We start from the raw sequence: 17,557 nt of genomic DNA, 5'->3' as shown, positions 1-17,557 counted from the left end.
AGAAGAAAATTGCTTTAAAAGGTATACTGGTAGCCACCTTGCTTTTTGATTACCCCAGTATGTTTTGTAAGGTGATGCCTTTGAATCTAGCCTAGAAATCTCAATTAACACTGAGCTCAGTAGTCAGGCTACACTTGTACTAAAAGACCTTCACTGGCTACATGTTTTTTTCATGGTGAAAGACAATGTGCTGGTTTATATATTTAAAGCCTCTTAGAGAGCACATTTTTCTAGATGATGAAGTAACTGGGGAAGTTTTTCTAAAGTTGCTGTAGCTTTTTTAGTGGAATCCAGGGGCTGAGCCTTCTTTGTAATTGCCCCGATCGCTAGAACGCAGTCCCTATGGATATGGACTTAAAACAACTTGTTGGTATTTAAGAATTCCATAAAACACATTTAAACTTGATAGTTCTACCCATTTTCATGCTTAATTTTACTTGCTTGTTTTAACAACAAAGTGGATTGTTGTTATAATTTGCCCTCAAACCTGTAGCTGCAGAAGATCCTGCATTCTACTGGTTTAAAAAATGTACAATTCTGTATTAACAATTTACTGACAAATGGACAATTTTGAGCTTTCAACTTTTCAGCTAGAAAATTTTAGTATGTTGCATAATGGTATGCATATATCACACACAACTATCAGTTGTATTTGGAAATGAAGATACTGCATAGAGACAAACAACAGTCACCAGATATATTTTTTTATGCAGGAAAGAATGATTTGCTTGTCCCAGCAATTAAGTTGTTGTTATGTATAATTGTGAGCTCAGTGGGATAATAATTACATCAGTAATCAGAAAGCCTTGAAAATGAGTATTTAATATCCCAAACAAACCTTCCTAAATTCATTTGGTCAGCAAATATTCTCAGGCTCAAAGAACTAAGAGTGAGACATGGAGCTACTTCTGAGTAGTACCTTTATTTTGTTGGCCTGCATAAAGCAATTATCTGCAATAACTATACATATGCTCTGTGAATTGCTAGGGAGGGCTTGACCTTGCTCTCTTCCTGCCCACCAGATACTCCATTGTCTCTTTGCCCCTCCTTCCTGTGATTCTGGAGTACATTCCACCATATACAGTGTATTCCATTCCTCAAATAAATATGTAAGTGGATCTATGAGCTAATGATTATGACTTATAATCAACAGGCCCTTTTGTGCTATAGCAAACTATTTTTAAGCTGAGAGAATTTGGCATAATTCCACAGCTTGATACCACACAGATTTATGGGGACAGTTCAAATAAAATTCCCAGCTGATAGTCATACTGGAGGATTATGTTTTTGTTTTTACGTTTAAGGTTAAAAAGTGCATTGGATAACACAAAGTCCTTGGTCTCACATAAATAATGCTCTGACCCCAATCACTTACAGCAGACATTTATGATATGTATGGATAAGTACAGATGTCACAAAATTATTAACTTGATACCTTTACCTGTTATATATGTGAGGGCATCCCAGGGTATTTTTCCTTCTTGGCAATAAAGATTGAGGTTTAATAAGGCACATTCTCTGTCACTGTCATTAAATTCATAACATATGTTCCAACCAAGGGGTCCAAATTTTTTCCTTTCCTTGAAGATTAGAAAAATTATTTTTTTTGGTCAGCATTGAAGAATCTCATGACAAAAATAAGAAATCCATAAAAAAAACCCTGTAAGAATTATTCAGTTCCTTCACAATTTCTATACCCCCCTCCCGATTCTATTCTGTGGGTTCCCATGGCTTATTTCATTTAGTGATAATATCAGATTTTCATTGTGATAATGAATTAACAGAAGATATGTTTGTCTTAGAAAACTGACAAAATAGCTCCTGCTTTTCTGAAGAATGAGATAAAAGAGCTGTTTCCTTTTTTGTTGCTTTTTCTAGCCGTACCTAGTTTTCTCTTGAGATCTATATTACCGGAGGAACATCAGGAAACCAGAGGCTACAAACTAAATGGCAATGATTAAGAAACTAGGGAGAACTATATAATACATATGTACACATGCTGATTAGAAAACAAATCAAGGTTTTCCCTGACATTCTATTTTCAACAGCTTGAGTAAAAGCAGCAGTTGAAAACCTGGCTAGAATGTCACCCTGATTCCAGAAATCTTGGGAAAACATTTTTATACAATTATCACAAAAATACAAAAACTGTTAAAGATGGCTGCAATTACCAGCAGATGTTTCTTTATATTTATAACCCTTCTTCTACATACAGAAGATGCATGTAGTTTTCTAGTGTACCACTTGGGAGGAAGGAATAGATTACAATCTTCTTTCTAAGGATGATACTGCATCTCTGATGCAATGAGTTTTGATGCCCAGAAGCTTACCTGTTTCAGGGTAAAAGATTAGTGCCCTGTTGAAAACACTGATATGCAGGACATCAGAATCAATTTGACTGTAACATAGGAAATAGATGGAGAAGGAATAATGCAGTCTGCAAGACTACTTCCAGATCCAAATTGTGGAACTATTAAGTGTATTAATTATTGACGTCAAATAAATATGAGTTTCACTTAGCAAAATCAAAGAAAGTAACATGGCAGCAATGTTCAATCAAGAGTACAGATAGTCAGAATTCAAGTTCAATGTAAGGAACAAATTCAGCATGCCTAACATAGGCATAGGACAACTTCAGGGGCAATTCAAATAAATAAGAAATGCTGACAACTAAAGCAGAAAAGATTATTCTTCAACTTTCAGAGAGGAAATGATGCAAGTGGCTTTGAGGATGAGCTATTGTGTTTGACAAAAAATGTCAGAGGATGAAAATCTGGGCAACAAGAAAGAAGTGTGATGCCTGAACACAGATTTTCAGTATTAAACACGTAAGGACAAAAAAGATATCTCAATCAAGAATGTCAACAATGTTTTGAAAATAACAAGAAAAATGAGAGGTATTTTTAAAATGAGAGGTAGCACCAGAAAATTTACAGCAAAGGAAGAATACTCAATCATAGAAGAGGTCTAACAGAGACAAATGAGGTTAAAGGAAGATGGAAAGACTATTCTAAAACCCTTTACAAATGGGATTATAGAATGACAGAAACATTTATAGAGAGGACATATATTCAAAGACTGATTCCACTAGAGAGTGAGGTACAATAGACAATAGACTAGCTGTCAAATAGAAAAGTACAAGGCACAGAAATGAACTATTTAAAGCTTTAGAAGAAACACTTAAAATTAAGAACTTTACACCAACCAACATGGAACAAGAAAATATGGCACAGAGTTTGAAAATAGACACAATAATTAATTCAATAATAAGCAAATTACTGAAGCACTCCTCAAATAAACAGGGTTGCTTAAAATCTTAGAAAAACTAGAGAACCAAACATGGACACAAAAATGTCAAATAAAGAGGCACATTCCAGAATAAGCAATGAAACTAATTATTTTTAAGGAATGTTTACAATGAACAAGAAGCTTCTGTAGGAATTGAATTTGAAGAAACACTAGTTCAGAAAAGAGAAGAAAGTGAGCTAAGGATGCATTTTGTTCCTGATATGTTTAACTAATTCAAAAAATATATTCAACGAACGACAGGATTAAAAGGGATGATACTTTGAATCAAAAGTGGTCTTCAAACAACTAAGAATTATTAGATGAAATAAAATTTAAAAACAGAATTTGAAAAAGTTCATTATGAAATTGAAAATGTGAAGTGAAAAAACTTTATTAAATATTCAAATATTAATGTCAAAAACAAGACTTTAACAGTCCATAGTAAAGAAAAGAAACCAGTAGATAGACTGATGTTCTTGGGCACAAGGGCATGTAAAATCATGTGCTGAAAAAGTGAAGAAGAGATCAATCTAGGGAGAAATTATATGACAAACTAGAAATATCTTTTCCAACATTTAAGTTAGAATGGTTAAAATGGGTCTTTTTGTGGAAGCATATGGAGGTGAAAGCTGAATGTTAGAAATCAGTCCTGGACATATAAAGGCTGATTACTCTATTGATCAGTAAGGAGAATTTCAAATAATTATGCAAGATTTGTGAGCAAATAGTGAACTACATAAATTAATAAATATGCTTGGCAAGACTGAGTGGAGCGAGCAGAATGGAAAAACAATATATAAGGTAGGGAGATGACTCAAATGTCTTTGGGAGAGCTACGCACATATGCAGGTCAAGATGGTAGGCAATTGTCCATATAATCACCAACAGCAAATTAATGGCTAACTTTTTCCTTTAACGTAAGGGCCGGTGAATAGCGCAGGCTGGTAATGCCTGTTATTAAGAACACAAAGCCTGTTATTAAGAACACAAAGCCTGCAATTACTGCAGGTTCGAGCCCGGCCCAAGGTTGACTCAGCCTTCCATCCTTTATAAGGTAGGTAAAATGAGGACCCAGATTGTTGGGGGGGCAATAAGTTGACTTTGTAAAAATATACAAATAGAATGAGACTATTGCCTTATACACTGTAAGCCGCCCTGAGTCTTCGGAGAAGGGCGGGGTATAAATGTAAACAAAAAAAAACAAAAACGTCCAGCCTATATGGATGAGATCTCTTTTCTGCAACAACCCTTACGACTAAAAGAGAATTGCTGATCCAAAGACACACTATGGTTGCACAGCAGATTTAAATCCAGATCTCCCCCGTGCAAGTTCAATCAGCCCCTATACTTCTATTCAACACTGGCTGGCTCATTTCCATCACATGGATCATTCCCAAATTGAGATCAGGAATTATACACCATATTTCTCTTCTAATCTTAGGGAGGAGAAAAAGGATTCTACTTCCAGAATTAGAGATAGTTATTTTCATTTTATAATCAGTGGGTAAGATAAGAGAAACTGAGGTATATCTGAATTCCATTGAAATCAGTATTTCATCAATATTTGTATTTAGAATTCAAAATGTGTCCCTTCAGTAACTCAGTACAAATAAAGCTTCTGAATAGACCTGGATTTCTATACCATAAATGTCTATAATATTTCATTGCACAATATTAACAATCTGCAGGTATTATAAATATTATATTTTACTATGAGAAACTTGGATTCTCCTTTTGATGTTTTCCAACATTCTTTATGCTTAGTTTTATCACAAACAGCTAAGAGAATTTGAAGCAAAATGGAACGGAGAAAAAATTTCAACTGAGATGAATGAATTGTTACATAAATATTTACAGAATATATTTCTTTTCTTTAACAGCAATAAATTGGATTGAATGAAATTAAATTGAAATGTTTCTGAATGCAGCAACAGGAATGCAAATCTTTCACTCCAATAAATACTTGATATCTTAAATTTTCTTTAACTGAAAATATTTTCTGGTTAACTAAGATTTTACTGGAAGTTTGATATGATGATAATCTTATGAAGTAAATAAGAAGGCATTAGTCAAGGCAAGCAAAGCCACTTTCCCAAGGAAAAAAATTGTTTCCACAACTACAGAAACATTAAGACATAAGGAAGATGTTGGGAAGCAAACTCTATACTGAGGGTCTGCCCATCCACGCCTTTAAGCTTTGCTGCCTCTGATATCATATAAAAACAATTTGTGCTTCAATAAAAAAATGCACTTGATACTATTTCCTCTCTTTTCCAAGCTGTGTGTTGCAGCGGAAATGCAGTTTGCTTTCACCAGTGATCTCAACTGATCGTTTGCACTTTGCAGGCTGTTTTTTAAATTATGATGAATGCAAGGCTACAACTCAGAGAAATGTTACCAGAACTTCTGAGTTTTGCAGAAAGATTACGGAGAAATTTTTGATGTAAATAATAAAATGAATAGAGTAGGCTTCATGAACACTGCTGTTCTGTGCTAATATACAAGTGTTAATTACCTGTATGACCCATTCCTCAGAATGGAGTGATGAATCTGAAACAATCTGGCCATTCTGATGGTGATTTATCTGTTTGTAGGGTTTAATAGTTCAGAACTGGAGAGGTTAGGACTCTATCCAGAAACCACAAATAACTTACAGTCCTTGAAGATTTATTTCAAGAAACAGTCAACTCATTTCCAGACTGACTGATTCAATGTGTTTTCAGAGAGAATAAAAGGAACATTTCGAAGAATGCTCCAGGAGTAGAATCATAAGTTTTGCACATCCTTGATATTAATATGCCTACTAAAAAAAATCTCATCACTACAACATACACGGATGATCACTATTAATTATTACCTAATATATTCTTAGAATATGAGATACCTGAATAATTGCATGAAAAAAGCAAATACCAAAAATGATTTTTCTCCAGGTTTTGCCCAAGATATTTTCCTCAAAAAATGTGGGAGTCATTTCTGTGAAGGCTCTTCTGATGTTTGCCCGTAGACCTTTAGGGGGTTCATTTGTTACCTGAATGGAAAAATATATGTACACACATGTATCAAATTGATTTTCAAATATATCTATTAACAACTTCCAAATAGTATTCCTACGATGCTTCTATAAAATTATGTAATATGAAATAGCTATGAAGCAGCGGTAATTCACACACATCATGCCTCATTGCGTTTATTCATTTGCACAGCTACAGGACTAAGTTTTCCAGTGGTGCACTGTGTTGTCAAGTTAATGCATGAATTAGTAGCTATCTGTATGCAAATGGCATTTTCTAGTCAGAGGAAAACTCTCAGCTTTTAACCAAGTTAATATATAAGATTACTTATCCAAAGTTGCATATAGAAATGAAAAGCTACCTTCAGAAAGTAAGGATATGTAAGACAGGAAAAAAATGAATCTGCTTACATAAATGATAAATATGGAGCAACTGTAGTTAGAACTCATACAATAATTTTTTTTATTGTTTTCAAATACAGTAATTCTCAACTTATGACCACAATTGAGCTCAAAATTTCTGTTGAGACATTTGTTAAATGATTTTTGCCCCACTTTACGACTTTTCTTATCATGGTTGTTAAGTGAATCATTGCAGTTGATAAGTTAGTCACCCGGTTGTTAAGTGAATCTGGCTTCCCTAGTTGACTTTGCTTGTCAGAAGGTTGCAAAAGGTGATCACATGACCCTGGGACACTGCAACAGTCCTAAGTATGAACCAGTTACCAAGCATCCGAACATGGGAATGCTGCAAATGTTGTAACTATAAAAAATGGTCATAAGTCACATTTTTCAATGCCGTGGTAACTTTGAATGGTCACTAAGCGAACTGTTGTAAGCTGAGGACTACCTGTACCATTTGAGATACTTGTCTGATATAAGTCTGTTTTGTGGGTAGAAAGCATTTTAATCAGAGATACAATTACTAAAATCAATGGAAGTGGAAGATTTAATGGAAGTTAAAATCATTTTCAGGGCAGAGATTTTCCATATTTTTGGAGAAGGATAAATGATTATTTGCACCGATATTCATTGTGACCAATGAAGAGGAAAAGAAACATTTCTTCCCTTCTGAGGAGGTGATCTGGATTGATATGTGATCTAGAACAGCATCAGAGAATGTATTCCAAATTTCAGAGGTGCTACTGAGGTACTGAACAGTGAAATATGAATGGTAATGAGAAGTTAACACTTCTGGGAAGTGAAGTGTTCACATTCTCAGTCTTTTAAAATCCTCTAACTTTTCATCCTCAGATGCCTCCCCAGACTGTGAGGATTGAGCTATGGTTCCTCAGGTCAAAAAAGAGTGGCCATCTCTGGCATAGATAAAATAACCCACAAATTAGCTTTGTTTCCAATGAATGGGGAATAAATACCGGCATTTTGACTTTGTTTATGGAACAGGCAAAAGAACATGTGGCCTGTATTTCAAATGACTGATTGCCAAAGCAGGCTTTCTTAAAAAAAAATCAGTTTGTTTTTAATACTAAGGGTTAAAGTATTTACTTGTTATGGCGTATCAAAGTGTATTACAGTCATTGACTAAGTCTGCACGTATGGAATTACTCAAGGAACTGTCTCACTCTACTGGAACTGGCTCACTCCACCTGTACCACCTGCATCATAAAGCAGTTCATAATTAAACTTAGGGTATTTTACAATATGGAAACAACAATGTTCATGGAATAACCATGAAGTTATTGAATCTGAAGGGGGCATGAATTTTTTTCCATCACAACTTAATTTTTTTTTATCAGATTCGATGCACTGCAGCCTTGGATGAGCCTAAACTTTTTATTCATGGAAAAGATCTTTTATGTAAAACATAATAAAACAATCACTGCATGTGTAAAAGCAATCAATTCTACAGAAATCTTAGAACAATTTTTAATGGATTTGAGCAGCAGCTCTTTCGTTGACTGGATTTTAACTTGATGGACACTAACCAATTTGAGAATCCAAGTCAGAGAAACAGCTGTCAAGGGGAAAATGGGTAAAGGGAAAAAAACAAAACAAAAAAGATAATGCTTCCAGTGGCTGCTTTGTGCTTCTTTCTGATGTATATTTGCTTTGAATATTGCAGAACATACCGTATTTTTCGGTGTAAAAGACGCACCTTTTTAACCCCCAAAAAAGGGTGAAAATCTGAGTGCGTCTTATACATCAAATGTAGCCCCACCCACCTGCCGCCCCCCATCCTTTGGAGGTTGTCGGCCTCTGTGCGTTGCATAGCCGCGCGTCCTCATGAAAACGGTCTTGCATCTGCCACGGCGCTTCAAAGGGCCACACTACAGCTGATCGGTGCTGTAGGGGGCAAGTAGACCAGTGCCTCTATTTTCAAATAAGGTAGACCGGTGCACCCCAAAAACAGGCAATGAGCAGACCGATGTCTCTATTTTCAAAGAAGGTAGACTGGTGCGCTCCCAAAAAAGGCAAGTAGACCGATATGGCTCTGCTAGGCAGAATTCTTTTTTTCTTGTTTTCCTCTCCCAAAATTAAGGTGCGTATTATACTCCGGGATGTCTTATACACGGAAAAATACAGTAATCTTTTTTTAAAAAATCAAACTTCCCTAGTCTTCACCAACTGAAATGAAAATTTAATATAAATTAAATAATGTAATTGCATTTAAATAAATTCTTCCAATTCATCATGCCCCTTTAGGTCTTCTCTTCCACTCACTGTGGTGTTCCATCATTATTTAGGTTATAAATTCCTACAGAATCTCTTTTGGATTTTGATGTTATTTTGTTACCTAAAAACAATTAGATGGAACAAAGGAAGTTCTAACAATTAGGGTGCTTGGGCTTTTTTTTAATGCTCATTTTTTTATGCTGCTCATTTTCTCAGAGGAAGCAATTTCAGAAACAGATATTTGCAGCTGCAGTGAATTCAATTTGTTCTGTATGCTGAAAATAATTCACGCTGCAACTGTATTTTCCATTTTAATTTTTTAAGAAATCAGCCCTACCTTGACAGAATTCTGAAGGACAGTAACAGGGAAAGTAGTACATGGCATGGAACTCAAATAGAGTCGAAAGCTTTCATGGATAGTGGCACCTGAAAATATAGAATTTTTAATAATACGTATGATAAAACAAGACATTACTAATATTGTGAAACCAGAAACCTTACGATGCCTTCTATTTCATTTCCTGGTCTCTGAGACTACTCCAGTGGAGAGCAGAGAGGGGATGTTACAATTTCTGTGAACCCTGACTAGGGCTATTTTTTTTTAAATATTGGGAAAATGTAAGATTTGCAAGAGGCAAAGGAAGATTTCTAGGAGAAGGTTCACATTCACACCTAAATTCCCTCCTTCAGCTGGTATACAAATCCTTTAACAAAAGTTTTGAGAGAAAAAGAAGATAATCAAAGATCTTTCTTCCTTCATGTTCCCTTTTGGAATGCTGAATTCATCAAAAATCTGAGCTTTCTAGTTGTGAAGGAAAAATTGGTCATCAGGCCAGTTCCCAAAACCAAATGCATTTTATTATGACCATCACTCACCAATTACTATTCCTCACTTTTCAGCAGATTCTATTAAATAAAAATTAAACACGGGAAGCATTCTGAAAGCTAATAATTCTAAATTTTTCATGCTGAATGTGACCTAAGTTTCTGTGATAAACATAAACTGTATGTATTTCTGAAAGGTGGCAAAGCAACAAAGCATATATTTTCATCTACAATATAGATAGTTCTTAAGTTATAACTGAGTCTTGCAGTCATTAAGCAGTTTTTTCCTCTTGAAACTAGAAGTAAATGCCAGTAAATTTTTCTGGCAAAAATATAGCAAATCGCAATCATGTAGCCCTGGGTTGCTACAATGATGTAGTTGTGTATGTCAGTTGCCAAGCACTGAAAATACAGTCATATGACTAGGTGGCGGTGGCCCAGAGATATTGGGTCATAAGTACCTTTTGGGGGTTCCCATTGTAACTTTGAATGGTAGCTAACAGACTGGTTTTAAGTCAAAGACTACCTGTATATAGGTGAAACATTTTTATCATAGATCCAAAGAGATACAACTTTGTTTCTTTCAATTAGAACACAAAGAAATCAAGACTGTGTAGGACAGAGGTTAAAGGTTAAATTCAACATGATCTAAATCTATTGACATAAATAGATTGGGAGAAAAAATAAACTATTGCTGCAAAAAGGAATGAGGATTAACATCCTTTCCCTCATATTCCTTTCCATATAATTTAACATTTTCCTAGTGATTATTTTTGAATTTTTATTTATTTGTTAGATTTCTATCCCATCTTTCCCATAAATGCTCAAGGCAGTATCATACATTCTTCTTCTGGACATGAGTATATATAATTTCCTATTATGTTTAGTTTATTCAACAGAAAATGAACCAAGAACCAAAATCCCATGATTCAAGTCTTGACTTCTATTGCCAAGAGTCTACAGCCAATCTATTTTTTTTTCAGCAACTGTCCAGCAATATGGAAATAATAATCAGGTTCCATTTTCTGAGGTTATTGCAAGGATAACTGAGATAATGTTTCTGAAAAAAAGTAATAAGCATTAAAAATCAGAGGTACGTAAAACCTTCTGTCAGGAATGTTTCATTCTCAAGAACTGCAGTAGAAAAGTAAAATAACCATAGAAATGTAGCTATTAAATTATAGGATTGAAATATTCAGAAGGAGATCACCAACTTTTCATCCACCTTTCTTTTAAATGTTACAATCTACCCCCAACCTCCAACACGGCCCCGTAGTTTAAATTCTGAATCAACTCTGATTTCTTTCAGATGAAGCATTCCTGAGAAAGAAAAATAATTTTAAAATACTTACCTGGCTCTGTAAATGTTTTTATGAGCTCTTCCATTGGTAACATCCATGAAACAGCTAAATGGCAATTCTGAAGAAATATCCAGTTTCCTGTTCTCAGGGCATCCTTAATCATTCTTTCAGCAATAGGCCCTTGTCCTTGTCCTAATGAGATTGATTGCACTCTGAAAAATCAATGCATTTTGTTAGTATTCATATTATACATATCTGAAATACATTATTTAAATATTCTAGATGCTTAGTGATTATCAGGATCAATTATTTACATCTAAACATAAAAATAATTCAACTTTCACATAAATTGAGCAATCATTTATTTATCCACCCAAATCAATACAGGATGTTCTGTATGCTACGTTATTATGAATCTGGACTACAATATACGTCTTCTGAAAAGTAGTTTTATTACTTGATACTGAATACATTCCACACTCAGAGCTCACGTTACCTGCTCTCTTTATTCATTTATTTCTTTTATTGTATTTATTCAAAAAATTTGTACACACCTCATTAAAAATATTAAGAAGAAATGATCGATAAAATTCAAACCATTAATGCATTAAGTTTTAAAATGATTAACAAGCCTTTTTTGTACAGGTGCCTCAACCAGTAGGAACAGCTATGTATTTTTGAAATGGTAGAAAATCCTCTGGCTAAACCAGGGTGTCAAACTCGCGGCCCCTGGGCTGGATGCATCACACGGTGGCCACGCCCACCCATTTTAGCAAAAGGGAAAAAAGTCACGATATCTCATGTGACAACAACATGATGTCGTGAGTTCGACACCCCTGGGCTAGACCTTCTCAAATAACAGCTGACATGAATCAGTTGTAAAACTCACACCATCTCCCTGTGAAATCTGAAAATTGCAAAGCTCAAAGTGAAGGCAATAAAAACTCATTTTGAAAGTTCCATGAGGTCTTTGTCCCAAGAAAAATGGTAACATATCAAAGCTCTTAGGCATGACCCCAAAAAGGTATGTCTGCCCTCAATCACTCTTTGAACCCAATGAAGTACAAAAAGGTCTCCTCTTTCAGTTCAAGAAGCGGTATCAGCCTCTGAAACAAATAATCTGACTTGAAATCCTGACTGACAAAAAATGTTTGTGAACATTTTTATGCAGTTCATAAAAGATCTCTAGTTTGGCATCACATTAGGGAAGAGCAGGAGACTCAAAATGTCCAGAGGAGCAAATATATCTTTAATGCATACGAATCTAATTTGACAGTTTACTTGGCTGTGCTTTGGAACTAAAGCCAGAATAGTGCAGCTAAATAGTGTCAGCCAGTGGCCAAATTACAACATAGGAATATTTAGCATAGTATTAATAAGTACAGGCAAAGTTAATTATTACTGCTCTATTTTTTCCTCACATGATCTCCTTTCTTAGAGTTTTAAAAATAGAGAACTAAAACATTAAATGTATCACTGCTTGAGGTTTTGGCAGCTTCTTTTTTAAAATTATCAGCATTAAAATGTCACGTCTGATTCATCCAACTTCAAAACAAGCAAGACAGATGTCAGAAACAAAATATTTTTTTTCTTCTTATTGAAGCAACAGTTTTCATTAATGAATCCAATCAGAACTAAATGTTGTCACTAGTGACAGCATACAACATATTATTAGGAAGGAAAATGGAAGACTTCAGAAGGAGAATTAAATGTAGACAACACTCTAAATGGGGCACAGTGCTGCTAAAAACTACATAACCTGGGGATATTTAGCATTTTTTCTTATATTTTGCAAGGCAGCCTTTTTCAAGAAGTTTACCATGTATGTATATAATCTCATTTTCTTTAAAAAAATCTTAATACATCATCTTGAATACAGTCAAATTAAAGAATGCATAGTTTTACATTTAAATGGTATGTCTCATATAGAATACAGAATGACAATCTATACCGTTCTGAATAATCTCGCTCTTTTGCAAATCTTTGGAAAGCCCCCATGGGGTCTGAGCCTGTACTTAAAATGAACACCAGTGGTGTGGCAGGAGACATATCTTGATAAAGAGTTGCCAGATCAACTGGAGGATTCTCAATGAATTGCTTCCCAAGATTCTCCATTACAAACTCGGTAAGTGCTGACACGATCTAGAAATAGCAACACAGTTCATTTGCTAGCGCAAGAGCATAAGGGGTAAGCAAGCACATCGGTTCCAATATGAATAAAAATAGTGGAACAATATTTGCATTTATTTTTGAACACAATTCATATAAAGTTAAATGGGTTACTTATTTGAGTATACAGGAACTCCTCGACTTATGACCACAATTGAGCCCCAAATTTCTGTTGCTAAGTGAGACATTTGTTAAGTGAATTTTGCCCCAACTGTTCTTGCCACAGTTGTTAAGCGAATCACTGCAGTGGTTAGATTAGTAACATGGTTGTTAAGTGAATCTGGCTTCCCCATTGACTTTGCTTGTCAGAAGGTTGCAAAAGGGAAGCACATGACCCTGAGACACTGCAACCGTCATAATTATGAGTCAGTTGCCAAGTGTCTGAAATTTGATCATGTGATCACTGGGATTCTGTAGTGTGAAAAACGGTTATAAATCACTTTTTTCAGTGCAGTTGTCATTTTGAATGATCACCAAATGAACTGTTGTAAATCGAGGACTAGCTGTATTTTATTATAAATTACAGGTAGTCCTCTCTTACTGACTGCCTTGTTTAGCAACTGTTCAGTTACGACAGTTAAAAAAAATCAATCAAAGTCAAGTCATGATTTTCTGCATTGCATTTTATTTCAACCCAATCTATGCGTATATATTTATTTTTAAAATATAATTTTCCGAGAAGGCATCCATGCGTTTCACTAGATTCTCCAAATGTTCCAGGGACAAAAGTTTAAGAATGTTGAGTCTAAATCATTAACATCTTATTGGGAATGAAGGCGAGTAGCTTTTCTTCCTGCATGCCTGAAAGGACACTACTAAAATAGCAACAATGCCTTAAATTGTCAATAGAAAACTTACCTTCTCTTCCACAAAACATTTCACTATAATTAATTTCTGAAACATGGTCAGCCTACTATCCCAGGGAATGTATGGCTTGTCATCTTTTTTTTTCTTTTCATCAACATCAGACTTATAGCCTTCCCACTCTTCTGGATTGATACGAATATCAAGTTGCCCTAAAAATTGTAATGGTTTCAAGTCATTTTCACAATGGGGTTGACATGGTATTAGAATATGTCTAATTCTATCTCCACACGGATCATTGAAAATATAGATCTTTTAAAAAATATGGCCATAATGATATCTCTTTGAAGATCATGTGCTAGTAAGTGTATACCCCATATTTAATTTAATTTAATTTAATTATTATTATTTAATCAGTCATTCTATTGAGAATCAGTCATTGAGAATCAATACAGATACACATTGGTTGATAAAACTTACATGCAGTTAAGACATACGTGTCAATGTAAAGAAATTAAAACAACCAATAATAAATTGAAGTTAACATACAATTTATAAAAATAAATAAAATAAATCAGAAAAAGATAAATAAAACAATTAAACCCATAAAATTAATTAAAATTAAAGTAAATTAAAATAACAAACTAATCAAATGCTCTTTAGAAAAGTTGGGTCTCCCAAAGTTTCTGCAACATTGGAAAAGATGAAGAAAATAATGGGAGGGTATTCCCTTTACAGGTACTCCTCGACTTATGACCACAATTGAGTCCAAAATTTATGTTGCTAAGTGAGAAATTTGTTAAGTGAGTTTTGCCCCATTTTGCGACCTTTTTTTCTTAAGTGAATCACTGCAGTTGTTAAATTAGTAACACGGTTGTTAAGTGAAATTGACTTCCCCATTGACTTTGCTTGTCAGAAGGTTGCAAAAGGGGATAACATGACCTCGGGACACTGCAACCGTCATAAATATGAACCATTTGCCAAGCATCTGAATTTTGATCACACGATCATGGGGATGCTGCAACGGTCATAAGTGGGAAAAATGGTAATGAATCATTTTTTTCAGTGCCGTTGTAACTTTGAATGGTCACTAAGCGAACTGTTGTAAGTCAAGGACTACCAGTATTCTACAAAAGTGGAATATTACCAAAAGGTCTCCTGTGAAAAATGCACTGGATGTTTAATTTGCCTGCTTTACTCATGCAGTTCTTTTTCCTGATCTGACTCTAATTTCATTTAGCATGCTTTCAAACCCTAATTTTAAATCCTGGTTGCCATCAACTCTAATTAGTGTGATATATAATTAGTTTAAATGTAGCACTATTACACATGACAAAAAAAAGAACAAGGAAGCAGAATTTGGGAATGGCATCAATGTTACTGTGGTTTTTTAAAAAAACTTTTTATTGGAAGATGTTGTGAGAGCTATTACTATTAGAAACTGGCATTTACAAAGATTATAAAAACAATGGAGTGGAATAGAAAAATAGGAGAGATTCCATATCCCCCAAGTTGCCTCTTGATTTGCAAACCATGGCTTGCAGACAGCCAGGATACTGTCTTAATGGGAGTATTTGCTGGCAAAGGAAGAGGCTCCAATTATGCAAATACCAGTTGATACAGTAGGCTTTAGTTGCTGAGACTGTCATTAGGGAACTTAAAAAGAAATTTAGCATAGATCTCTCCCACAGTGGATTCACTAAAAAGCAGTCTGCCATTGCAGACAGCAACTCTGAACTGAATCCCACAAGGGATTTATCTTTTTAAAGTCTCCAAAACAAACAAACAAATATATAAACAAAAACAACAAAGTTGTATACGATTAAAATACTTTCCTTACCATTTGAATTTCCCAATGCAAGCTTTTCTGATATTGTTCTTTCTTATGCAAATTTCTCTAATGTTGAACATTTAAAACATAAAATGAAGTGGCAGCTGCACTTGCTTTACATGGCTATAGTTCTCCCCTCAGGGAGAGGTTTGGAGTAGATCAAACTAACTAGCCAGAAAGAACACCTTTAAGCACTTCTCCCTCCTATGCTACCTAGTTTGGAAAACAAGATCTTTATAGTAACTAACAGATTAACAGAATAACAGAATTGGAAGGGACCCTGGAGTCCTTCTAGTCCAACCCCCTGCAGAGGCAGGAAATGGTATACTATTTCAGACAAATGGTTGTCCAATCTATTAACTGATTGACTGACTGACTGACTGACTGACTGACTGACTGACTAGCCAACCAACCTAACTAAACCAATTAAACCAAGCTAACTAACTCTTATTAACCATTACAATTAGAATATACACAGTAAGCAGTCTTAAAAGGGGAATTTAATTATTTGAGAAGAGTCCAATTTATGCAGGAAAAGCATAAAACCATTTCTTGTATAAACATTTTTTTACAATCTCTTTTCAGAAATATGTTACCTAGTTTAATGAAAATGGGCTTGAGCAATATGTCTTTCTGAATGCCCTCAAAACTTGGAAGTGTTTCTTCTAAGTCACAGCACATAAACCACGTATTGTCTTCCAGCCATGGAATCTGAGGTTTGGCAGGCCGCTCCTGTTACAAAGATGATAGATGTGTCAAGCAAAATGGGCAAAAGTTGTATAGAGAATATATTCAGCCTACACATTAGATAACACAGAAATATAGTTGAAGAATATCGAAAGCATGACGTAATTACTGTATTGCCTGGTTTTCTGATCAATCCTTAATTTCAGATCTGTGATCAGCTGCTTAATGATAACAGAATGGGTATAGGTCGTCTTTGACTTACAACCATTCCTTTAGTGACCATCTGAAATTACAACAACATTGAAAAAAATAATTTATGACTGCTCCTTGTGCTTATGACTCACAACATTCCCAGTAATCAGTATTTCAGGCACTTGGCAACCAGCACATATTTATGACAGTTACAGCATCCCAAGATTACATGATTGCCATTTGCAATGTACTCAGTCGGCTTCCGACAAGCAGAGTCAATGTGGTAAGCCAGATTCACTTAATGACCACATGATTCACTTAACAACCATAGTGATTCGCTTAACAATTGTGGCAAAAATGTAATAAAATTAGGTGTGACTACTTTTTTTAGAGTTTTTCTATTTTTGGTGCTCTTTCTTTGTTTCTTCCACTTTATGCACTCTAAAACACCAAAAAGAACAGCACCTTTCTGAGCATTTCAAAATTAAGTTGATTTGAAGGTTAATACCTACAGAAAAGGAAGTCTCAGGCTAGCACTGCCTAGGCCTTTCCCTGTTTACTAACAGCATACTTGGCTGTATCCTGAATGGTTGCATCTCTATTCATTGTTTGTTATAGGTGTAAGACAGTACACCTATAGTAGACAGACAGGCAGAAACTTTATTTTGGTCATTGACTAACAAAAGTATATTCAATTAAATAAACAGCACAAAGCTATCCCGTAACAACAAGAATAGAATAGAATTCTTTATTGGCCAAGTGTGATTGGACACACAAGGAATTTGTCTTGATGCATACGCTCTCAATGTACAT

General features: G+C 34.9%; 1 protein-coding gene across 1 annotated transcript in view; it reads right to left on the bottom strand.

The window, feature by feature from the left end:
- Window positions 1–17,557, bottom strand: part of DNAH6 (dynein axonemal heavy chain 6) — a 187,960-nt gene that overhangs the window by 34,196 nt on the left and 136,207 nt on the right. The window contains exons 59-65 of the mRNA XM_058168036.1: window positions 16,462–16,597; window positions 14,089–14,246; window positions 13,013–13,203; window positions 11,113–11,273; window positions 9,273–9,361; window positions 6,173–6,319; window positions 1,442–1,580 (exon numbers count right to left, since the gene is read on the bottom strand). Coding sequence (XP_058024019.1) covers window positions 1,442–1,580; window positions 6,173–6,319; window positions 9,273–9,361; window positions 11,113–11,273; window positions 13,013–13,203; window positions 14,089–14,246; window positions 16,462–16,597 — 1,021 coding nt within the window. The remainder of the gene's footprint in view (window positions 1–1,441; window positions 1,581–6,172; window positions 6,320–9,272; window positions 9,362–11,112; window positions 11,274–13,012; window positions 13,204–14,088; window positions 14,247–16,461; window positions 16,598–17,557) is intronic.

Source organism: Ahaetulla prasina, chromosome 2 (assembly GCF_028640845.1).
Source record: "Ahaetulla prasina isolate Xishuangbanna chromosome 2, ASM2864084v1, whole genome shotgun sequence".
Classification (NCBI taxonomy): Eukaryota; Metazoa; Chordata; class Lepidosauria; order Squamata; family Colubridae; genus Ahaetulla; species Ahaetulla prasina.
Note: the sequence above shows the minus strand (reverse complement) of the source record. Positions and strands in the feature narration are given on the sequence as shown.